Raw genomic sequence first — 10759 nt, forward strand, 5'->3', positions numbered from 1 at the left:
TCTCTAAATCCGTCATTAAATGACAATTTTTTTTGTGGTGGTCATCAAACTAATTAAGATAAATCTAAAACTTTACATTAGCTTAAAACAAATCAGTTCCTTAAAATGATTGATTATTAGTTTAGCAATTCAAAGCTAAAACCTCTAGATACAACCCTAAAAGTTTACAAATTCCATTGAACACTTGAAGTATATATTAAATTGCTATGCCAAAGATAGTTTCCCCTAAGGCAGTAAAGAGCAAGCCAAACTTTATATTGTTCGATTTTACTTGATAAGTTAACTAATTAAGTCCAGCCAAATCTAAATGAATTATCAAACCGTTTAAATGATCATTTACGCTTACTTAGTTTCTTTTTAACGAGTTTAAACTTAATTTTTTAAAATATTATCAAGTTCTTAATTTGAATGTTTAAAATGCTTACACTTATTTGATTAATTATTATTAATTAAAAGTTTGATAAGATTTTTATTACGAACATGCAGACTTTATTCACGTGAGGTGTTCATAAATTTACGACAACTCGCAATATTTGTTCACGAGAATAAACAAGTTGAATATATACTCGTTCCAATTTATTTATTTAATTTAATAAATTATTCAAATTTATTTATTTAATTAACTTATTATATTAAATAAATATAAATAAACTCTTAAGTCAAACACTTATTAATCTTCCCGTTAAACCAGTACATTATTATTATTATTATTATTATTATTATTATTATTATTATTATTATTATTATTATTATTATTATTATTATTATTATTATTATTATCGGTTCAGCTATCAGTGGATCTTCAAACAGTGCACGAATAGGAAAAGAACAACTCGATGCAAGTTGCACCTCGGATTGTAGAGTAGCAGTTCATTGGATTTGCTTCTTCAAAAATAAGATTTCAATCTGGATTGATAAGCAGATGAACTACGTCCTAGAATAGCAAATCCTGCCCCCACATATGGGCACAGTTTCTATTTGTATGGAAATTGCTCCAATAGATTTTAAATGTAAAATGCAAATTGCTCCAATAGATTTTAAATGTAAAATGAGATAGCTGTGCTAAGACAAATGTACCAGAGTATGAGACCGTCTTTGCTCCAGCAGAATAGCAAATTCTGAGCTGGATTTAAGGTGCAATCATTAACATCTGCCAGAGAGCACATTTACGTGTGCTTTTGTCTGTTCCAGACCCTCTTCCCCCACATGCGTTGCAGGAATTCGGCCACAAGCTGACTTTGATTTATCCGAAAGCAAAATGTTATCATACTACTGCAATGATGATGGTGAATGAACCACGAGAGAAAAAACTATATATCACATAAACGATAGTACACTAACTATTCAAGAACAGCTAGCTAATATTAAGCCTGTAAAATGAATATTTTGAGACTATATATCAATACAATATTTAGGTTTCTCAAGATACAGAATCGTGAGTAAAGTCAGCATGAACTGCAAAGTCAATGCAAAGTCATAATGTAGCCTAGAATTAACAAAGGAAAAGATAAACAGTTTGATCAGTTGTCTCTAGCATAGTGAGTGGTGCATTGATGGAAAGGGCAATGCACCAGCTACATCCTTGATAGGGATGGCTAGTTACATTAAGTTGAATTGAAGTAATAGGAAGGAGAACATGAAGACAAAAGGAATTGGTAAAAGTAAAAAAAAGTCTAAGGAGATTTGATCCAATGAATTGCAACATATTCTTATTCTTTCGAGGCATAAAGCAGTGAACTCATGCGTCCACAAGTAAAACAATCATGCCACTCAATAAGCACTCGCAGAAAGCTTTGCTGAATTAAAAAACTGGTGATAGGATTAGCCGACAAATAGCTTTACTAAAGCTAATAAAACATTCAACATTAGAGAGCTTAACCAGTTGAGAAGATAAACAATGCACAAAAGAACACATGAAGATCCGAAAGGATTGTCATTACCATTCAAGGAACTAAAGGGCTCTACCAAAAGTAGTGTGATGTGATCCGATGATACTCACTTGCACCGCCAAGGAAGTAAAACACAAATGAATTGCAAATTAGCTACTCCATCCATTAGTATCCATATCAAACTGAAACTTGAAAGAGAGACGGAATAATAAACAAGAGAGACTTTAAACTCGGCAAGTAGCTATAAATTGCATTGCATTTCCTATAAAATTGTATCCGAGAACTTTCCAGCAATCAGAAAACATTTTCAACATTGTGCTTAAGAGGAGGCAGTTGATGTTGAAGTCACAAGAAACATCATTCATCCAAAAATATAGATTAGAATGCACACGAATTTATCAGGGGGAACAGAGAGTCTTACATTGGGCAACAGACAGATTGCTCAATACAGTCCTAGCATGCTCCTTGTTAAGTAACGTGAAGATATCTGCCTCCCCCTGCCAGAAGCAACTCCGTTCCTTCGGCTATTTCGCATTGGTGTCAAGTAAAACCTTAGCATACCGTTGTTGTCGAGATGGTTCGGGGAGTACCTAGCACTTTTGTTCCTCTCCAGAACAAACTCATCTCTGCTATTCTTACAATAATGGTTGCTGGACTTGGTGTTGTGCTTCTTGATGCCCTTACACTCAGCGTTGCCACTGAAGGAATTCCTAGAGCTTACACTGCTGTTGCTCCTGAGCATCTTGTTATTTAAGCCCCTGGAGCTCAACTCCGGCCAGGACTCCGACAATGCCCTCTCAGCTATATTGGCATCTCCTCTGCTACTATTTCTTCGTTGAATGAGTCCCCAAATGTTCCACGCTTTGCTCCACCTCCGGGACTTCTTGGCAGCAGCTCCTCTTTGGTCCCCTAAGCCTGATTCGAAGCTTCCTAAGTAGTCGTCCCTCAAAGAGTTGGAATTCCAGTCTTTCACATCCCGGTCAAGCAATGTTGTGGGATTAAATTGGTAAAATTCCATGTCGCCAGCAAGGGATACCTTGCCGTTTGGGACCGGTTTGAGCTCACAGGCCTCCAGAGGCTGCTCGCGGATGGATGCTGATCGGTCCAGGCTTCGCCTTCGCCGGCTGGACGAATCCAAATAGTAGTCCCGGGTCTGTGACGAGCCACCGGGGACGGTGGTGGCATCCTCCTCGACGGGGATTAGGTAGTCAGAACGCTGCACGGTTTGCGAAGGAGCGTCCTCAACGACTGCGAGCATTGGAGGCAGCCGAGGGAATACTGATCTGCCTCCGATGAGATAGCCGTCCCAGGAAGCCCTAGGCTCGTCCCACGATAACCTGGTGTCGTCGAAAGACATCCGGCCGGCGTCTAGAGAGAAGCGTGGGTCCGTGTCGCAGGATCTACGGCCGGAGGCATTCACCGCGACCTCCGACTGCGTGTCGCGGAACATCCGGGATAACTTGGCCGGCTTTTCCGTCCGGACTGTAGCTTCGCCGTTTTGCTTCTTGAGCTTCTGCTTTCGCCGCCATTTCTGGAGCTTTTTGCTGAAAACGGAAGCGGCGAGCCAGAAGCTGTTGGCAATCTCCTTGAGGTCCTTGGGCGGAGGCTTCTTCGCCTGCTTCCTTAGTGGCTGGGAGTCTAGATCTATGTGGTCCTTCATTGGCTTCAGTTCCAGCGTTATATCCTCAACCCTCGCCACTTTCCTTTCCTCATTCATCTCCCTGGAGCTTCCGACCACCACGACAACGGGATCAGCGGGTCTTATCTCGTCATTGCTCTCCCCTTTCGCTTCGCGTGTTTCGGAGGAGGGGGGGATAGCGTCGGGAAAGGGAATCCCTATGTTTCGGCTCTCCTCCTCGCTTTTTAACGCACCATTAGCTGTGGCAATGGTGAGGATCGAAGCAGAGAGTGCAGCGCAGGGGTTCTCGGCCACCCGGCAGTGGCTGTCGCTCTGGTTAAACAGCGACCACAGCGTGCTACGGCCGCGGACGTCGCAGGACCTCCGCTGCGGCTCAAATGCAGCGGCAGGGGGCCGCTGGGCTGAGAACCCATCCGCACCATCGCCTCGGACGAAGGAAGAGGACTTGGAGCGGCGCAGAAAAGAAGACCCGGCGGCCGGGCCGGCACCGGTGGCGACCTTTCGGAAGACAGACCGGAGGGAGGAGGTGGACCTACGGCCGGCGGAGCCAGCGGGGGCCTCAAGGCCCGCGAGGCGTTCGCGGAGGCAGGAGGCGCAGAAGCCAGTGACGGTCTCGCCCGGGTGGAGGTCGCACGTGGAGGTAGGCAGGCGGCGCGGCGGTTGCAGCTGGTGATGGTGGTAGAGCGCTCGCCTCTCAATCTCCGCCGTCATCGGAGTCCCGTGTCCCGCTCCTGCAATCAATGATCTGATCCCCCCTCCTTAAAGCTCATCCGCTGCTCGCTTGAGGTGCCACTTGCTAATAATTGTTATCACTGTTGCCGCAGTGCCAGTAGCCTTGTTGCCATCGTCGCGACGACGGGTGGCGCAGCATTAGCGGAAGCAGGGGAGCAGAAGGAAATCGCAGACGAGGAAGGCGATTGTGGCGCGTTCGATGAGGAGCGAGTGAAATGGCAGTAAAAGGAGGACGAAAAAAAAAGGGGCATCAACAATCGGATTCCAAAAGAGAAAAGCAAAAGCAACACGCTTCCTCCCTCCCTCACTCTTTACCCTTCTCCTTCTTCCGTGTTCGCCATTGTCGATTTCATCTAGCTCGATCTTTCTTTCGATGTAGCAACTGGGGAATTGGGCAGTGCATGCTGGAAATTGGGAAGACACAAAGGGGTGAACAAAAAGGTCGAGAGGGCCTTTGGGACAGGGTGGGGCCCGCGTCGTACAGGGCCGTGACGAACGAGACAAATCGTGAATCGAACCGATGCAAACAAGCGCTGTCACCCGCGTTGGGCCCGGTCCCGGACCCGGTTTGCGAGATTTGGGTGGTTGGGTGCCTGGGACTTCCACGTTGTTCGGTGAGTGTAGGCATATGACGTACGTACGCGCAGAGGTTACAGTCTCCGATATAATTTATTGTGATCTGTCTCTTCTATATAAATAGATCAAGTCCAGAGCTAGAGCCATCCACTCACAGCGCCTATAACTAATCCCTGCCATCAGATACAAGCTCATTGTGGAATCTAAGGCTTTAAAATGAATTATTTAAATCTCATTTTTATTTTATTCAATATTTAAAATTAAATATAAGTAAAATTGTCTACGTCGTGCGACATGCAACTCGTAGAAGCATTCTTGCTTTCTCTCTCCCGCTTGATTTATATTGGACACCAGAGTTTTTCGAAGGGTGTGAGTAGATTTAAGAAATTTTAAATCAATGCCTATTTGATGTGGATGATTTGTTTGTTCTACCGTTTCCGTCAACGTTAACTTTTTATCATACATTTAAATTTAAAAATAATTTCAACGGATGCATGCAATTTCAACCTCTCCCTCTCTCCGTGCGTTTAAATCTAATCTATTCTTTGTCAAGACATCAGAAAATAAAAAATTAAAAAATTAAAAAAATGATATGCTAAAAAAAAATCTTACAAAAATACTATTTAAAATGATAGAATCCATAAAAAAATAAAATCATAAATCATAAATTTATATATTTATCCTAAGTATTTTTTAAGATTTTTTTTATACATATTATTGCTAAAAAAAATAGCTCTCTGTTTTATGGACGATATCGTCCCCACACTGAATCACTCGTGAATATCTTTTGTATCTCTCACACGATGACAACACACTTATGCTTTTCAATGAAACTCACATACTGACTTGGTTACTCTCATTTAAAATGATGGAATAAAGTGTAGCATGTTTCAACATCTAGTTTTCATTCATTAACAACATACTTAGATTGTGTTTGATTGGAGGTTATTCTTAATAATCTCAGTTAACAAAATGGACATGCAACTCGAAATCAAAAAATCTCAGAAAACAAATTTTTTCTTAATTCCGAGGTTAACGAATTTTTTTTACCAAAAAAATCCTCAGATAAAGGAAAAATATGACAAAAAAGAAAAACAAAAAGAAAAAATGAAAAATATATAAAAAATAAATAAAATAACCTTAAAAAATTAAAAAGATATAAAAAATAAAAAAACCTAAAAAAATAAGAAAAAATGTAAAAAAAAAATTAAAAAATATATAAAAAATAGAAAAAAAAAATTGTAAAAAATAATAAAAAATGTAAAAAAAATTAGAAAAATGTAAACAAATATAAAATATAAAATATAAAATATAAAAAATATATAAAAACATTAAATAACTTTTAAAAATTAAAAAATAAAAAACATAAAAAATAAAAAAAATAAAAAAATTGGGAAAAAAGTAAAAACGTAAAAAAATAAAAAATTTAAAAAAAAATAAAACTTAAAAAATTTAAAATTTAAAAAATAAAAAAATAAAAAAAATTAAAACTTAAAAAAATAAAAAAAATTTAAAAATAAAAAAACATGAAAAATAATAAAAAAAGTACAAAAATAAAAAAAACATGATAAAGAAAAGTAAAAAAATGTATAATTTAAATAATAATAATAATAATATTATTATTATTATGTATAATTGATTTTGTAACTGAGAATGATATAATAAAATATAATATTAATTTATTCATTAAAACTTTTAAATAAATAAATTTTTACTAAGATTGAATCAAACAAAATTTAATTACGTGTTTATTCGTCAAACAAAATTTGAATATGTATATACATGAATTCGATTGATATACTCTGAAATTCAACAAAATAATAAATAAATAATTTCCAAAGCAAACACATGTAAAGTAAAAAAAGTCAGCTTATTACTTGGCTAAAAAATAACTGGTTCAAAATCGATATTCAATCGATTTCAAAGTAAAAACTCTTTTCCTTCCAAAAATTTTATAAAAATATAGTTGGATCATGATTTCACAAGTTTTATTGATTGACAAAATAAATTATTTATACAATTTTATAATTTTATATTTGTCTTCATCGAAATATTTTTTTTATTCTATTACTTTTTTATAGTGTATTATATTTTACTAAAATAAAAATTTCAATTTAACCAAGTAATATACGGAACGACTTTAACTCTATAGTACACCAAGCCACAAATTATGTACGCGTACAGTTGAAAGAAATATTTCTGATCAAAGAGGTCATTCCCAATCAGCCGCATCTTCAGTAACTTGCTTTCTCTAAACTTTCCATTTTCTTCCTGGGTGGCAGCCATGGCTGGGAGCCACCAAAACGGTCAGACATTTCTGACCAGGAATATGAGATATATATGTATATATCAATCGGTAATATGAGAAAATATAGATTTCACGGTCAAAATAGAGGACAGATATGCACCTGATAGTTTCTTGTCGATGAAGAATACGACTAAATTTACTGGGGATACCTACAAGAATGTTGAGCGCAAATTAATCCAGTTGCTAACACGATAGCTTGAAGGATACAAAAGAAAATAGCAGGATCTCATTCAACCTACCAAGCGACAACAACATCAACTGTGTAATGAACGATGGCAATGACCCAAGCAAACAACTTAATAAAGCTGAAGTTATGCAACTCCGGGTTCAAAAAACACTATTTAGCAACAACCATGACAGGACCAGGAAGGTGGGTAGAGTAAAATGTTACGATTCTTAGCATTTGAGAAGCCTGAAAGGACCACTTACCATTATATGGCATAGATCAGGGATAAAAGCAAGTAATGGAATCAAGGCAACTTAGAACTATAAAAAATAAATATGCCAAAGGAGAACGGTATAGAAGCGTTTGCTACTGTAAACAAACTGATGAAAGGTCCACTGAAATGGCATACAATTAACATGTCATAATCATCATATAAAACAATAAAATTACATGTCTACAAAATAAGCAGGAGGATACGATAGCACACAGTAGCCTTGGTTGCATATATTTTTCATGCATGTGGATTTGCAGGAGGAAAAAAAACAGGGAGTGGAATAAATTGAGGGATTAATATGAGACAAGAATTCTAATGTATTAATAAAAAAAATATGGGTTAAAATGAGCTGATGATTATGCAGTATCGCTGATACAAAAGGTTGAACAAAAATGCTGAAAAACCAGAATGGAGCACAATACAAAGAGTCGAAGATAATTTAGCTTCAGCTACCCTGTGATGAAAAAACTTCCATGACCTTTAGAAAAAAATTAAAAGTGCAGTAGAACAAGCCATTTTCATGGGTTTGAAGTGTTTGAGAGTTAAAATAAATACATATAAAATAAATGATGGTGAGAAGCATGCATGAGATGTAATCTAAATTTGAGGATAGGATTAGAGATAATATATTAAGATAGTACAATATGTTCAAACGACAACTAAAATGAAAAGAGTCCTGTGAGGAATAAAAAGCGATCCAGGAAAAAAAATTATAGTTAGCATAACAAGAGAGAGTCCAAATGATTTTATTATATCTGATATGACTTTACATGGATTTCAATAGCAAACTAGGGAGCACTTGACCTCAAAATTAGGACACATGGTTTCTTTTTCAATAAATTCAACAACGGTTAATTGTTTTAGAATCACAACAGATTTTTACTACGTTTGTTAGCATTACAGTGAGTACCAACATCCACAGTTACAAAAAAAAAAAAACTTTCATTTTTTCACATTTTTGTACTCTTATGAGGTATTATTTCTTGCATTAATGTACTAGAAAATTTGTTTCCTAACATCTAAAACAGATCATTTGAACCAGTTTGCTGTGTTGAGCAGTAAATAGTAACAAAGACTAGACATAAGGACATTTAAACCAGTAAAAAGGAAGAATAAAAAATGCTGCATGATAGTCATAACAGCAAGTGACCAGAGATTTCATGATGAATAAAAACGAAATCCAACAGATAACATCGAGAGCAAAGAATTTTATACCTGTTACTACAATAACAAGAATAATTGCAAAGGCAATGCTTCCACCATCATACCATCCTTCTTAATACCCTGAAGAGAGGTGATGGAAACAAAGGTAAAAAAGTAATAAACAAATGTTTACGTGTTGAGCATCAAAACCTATCTAGTCAGTTTTTACATGGCCACGGAAATTGCAACACATCTTAACCAAAGAGTAGAACCAACAAGAAAAAGCCTTACAAGATCAGTATGAAGAGCATATTAAAGTTACTGTTGCAATGCCAATGATAATGATAAGTCGTAAATATTAAAAACTAAACCAGCTATAATTTTAAACAAGCAACCCCAGGATGGGAATGGGATATACATTACAGGGGAGAAGAAAAAAAAGTGGTAGACATCATCTGCCAATGCAACCTTTCTCAAGGTTATCAAGCTAAACTGCTTTAAGAGCTACAATGAATGTCCTAGTTAGACATGAAACGCATGAACAGATCAAGAACAATCTTGACAAGACAGTTACTGTTTCTGAGGCAAATGAAATATTATTGAGCTTTGTAATGCAGAACAATGAGAATATGTTAACAGATCAAGTGGAAAACAAGTAATGTGGGTTAGCTAGGGCAAATTGACATAGAAAAAACAGTTTTTGAACATTGATGGACCAATCGCACTGCCCTAGAAAACCTTCAAGCCGTTGACAACCGAAAGAACTAAAGGCAAAATGGGAAGGAAGAGGATCGATTCTGATTTGTGTAATGTAAAGAAAGAAAGAACGAAAAAGGTGTATAAACTAAGGCAAATCGAAACAGAAAAAGCAGTTTTTAAGAGCTAATAGATGAATCACATTGACCTAGAAAACAATAAGTTTAAATTTTCAGAGTAACCTTCAAGCCATTGTAGCCAAAAGATGTGAAGGCGGAAGGGGAAAGAAGAGGAGAAATTACCTCTCCGTTGCCTTTGCGGCAATCACTGTATCTCGATTGGGACAAGCCGATCGATCAGCTAAGCGTTCGTGCAAGCTCGAATCCGCTGCCAATTAAAGAAAAATGAGGGGGGAAATAAATCATAGAAGATACCATTTGGGACTTGGCTACGGTAGCCCATAATAACCCTAACAAAGATACGGAAGACATAGCGGGATCTGCACTGGCTGCGGAGAAAGAGGAAAAGGAGGAGGCTTCTTCGGGATCGCTGGGCTTAGGGGTTTAGCGAAGGGAAAAGGGAAAAATATTTTAACCAGTCCAAACTGATTACTTCATTATTGAAAGAAAAAGGGAATTATTTTTTAACATATTACTTTAGTAAATAAATATTATAAAATTAAATGTCCCTTAAAAATATAAATCAAACCATTAGAAAAGTATTTACCGTGTTAATTTTATAATCGAACTTACTTACCATATATCTTAGTTCATAATTAAAAATAACTGAAATATAAAATCTATTAATCAAATTCACATATCGATATCTGTTGCATTCACTAAAAAGAGAGTTTCTATTAATTTGACTGAGCATCGGATGATCTCGTTTTTACTCACTTCTCAAATAAAAAGAACATACCAAATCAAGAATTGAGTATAGTACTAAAAAATATGATAGCAAGAGGGTTGAATATTACTTGTTGAAAAAACTATTTTTGTGAAAACAGAGACAAATGGTAGAAAATAAAATAAGATAAGAAGGACTTGGACAGTTTACTTGGTTAGTAGTTCAGCAATTACTACTCTAGCTATCTTAGATCATTTTGAATGGATAATCATTAAAATCTCCTCTCCGTAAAATTTTACGGAGGAGGAAACATGTACAAGAATGAAGGTTATAGTAACATACTACTATCTTTTTAAAAATAATAAATACAAGTAATAATGAAAAGTTACGGACAACAAATGAATAGAACTTGGCGTAGGTTCAGAAAGCTTTGACGTATTAGCACTTGCATGCACAAAACAGAGTAGAGTAGAAGTGAGTGAGCCGTCGG

General features: G+C 36.6%; 1 protein-coding gene and 1 long non-coding RNA gene across 6 annotated transcripts; both read right to left on the minus strand.

Moving 5' to 3' along the window:
- Nucleotides 1-855: 855 nt before the first annotated feature.
- Nucleotides 856-4755, minus strand: LOC121980361 (protein OCTOPUS-like). Of its 5 annotated transcripts, none has more exons than XR_006111512.1 (3): nucleotides 2311-4755; nucleotides 1941-1998; nucleotides 856-1272 (listed from the first exon to the last, which is right to left on the minus strand). XR_006111512.1 is itself a non-coding variant. In XM_042532369.1 (2 exons), exon 1 carries the CDS (start codon nucleotides 4237-4239, stop codon nucleotides 2332-2334), a length of 1908 nt encoding a protein of 635 aa, XP_042388303.1. In that variant the 5' UTR covers nucleotides 4240-4755; the 3' UTR covers nucleotides 856-1998; nucleotides 2311-2331. The 5 variants fall into 5 exon arrangements, 3 of the variants coding, with proteins under 3 accessions (XP_042388303.1, XP_042388302.1, XP_042388301.1); XR_006111511.1 differs by having other exon boundaries at nucleotides 1941-2071; XM_042532369.1 differs by having other exon boundaries at nucleotides 856-1998.
- A 2188-nt stretch (nucleotides 4756-6943) lies between these two features.
- LOC121982723 lies at nucleotides 6944-10018 on the minus strand. The gene is made up of 4 exons (XR_006112209.1): nucleotides 9726-10018; nucleotides 8800-8868; nucleotides 7245-7293; nucleotides 6944-7153 (listed from the first exon to the last, which is right to left on the minus strand). It is a non-coding gene; the product is annotated as an uncharacterized LOC121982723 (long non-coding RNA).
- Between the last annotated feature and the right edge of the window lie 741 nt (nucleotides 10019-10759).

Source organism: Zingiber officinale, chromosome 5A, assembly GCF_018446385.1.
Source record: "Zingiber officinale cultivar Zhangliang chromosome 5A, Zo_v1.1, whole genome shotgun sequence".
NCBI classification, from domain to species: Eukaryota; Viridiplantae; Streptophyta; class Magnoliopsida; order Zingiberales; family Zingiberaceae; genus Zingiber; species Zingiber officinale.

Excerpts from the sequence above, each read along its gene's own strand:
- LOC121980361 (XM_042532369.1), bottom strand. The coding sequence starts at position 4,239 with ATGACGGCGGAGATTGAGAGGCGAGCGCTCTACCACCATCACCAGCTG.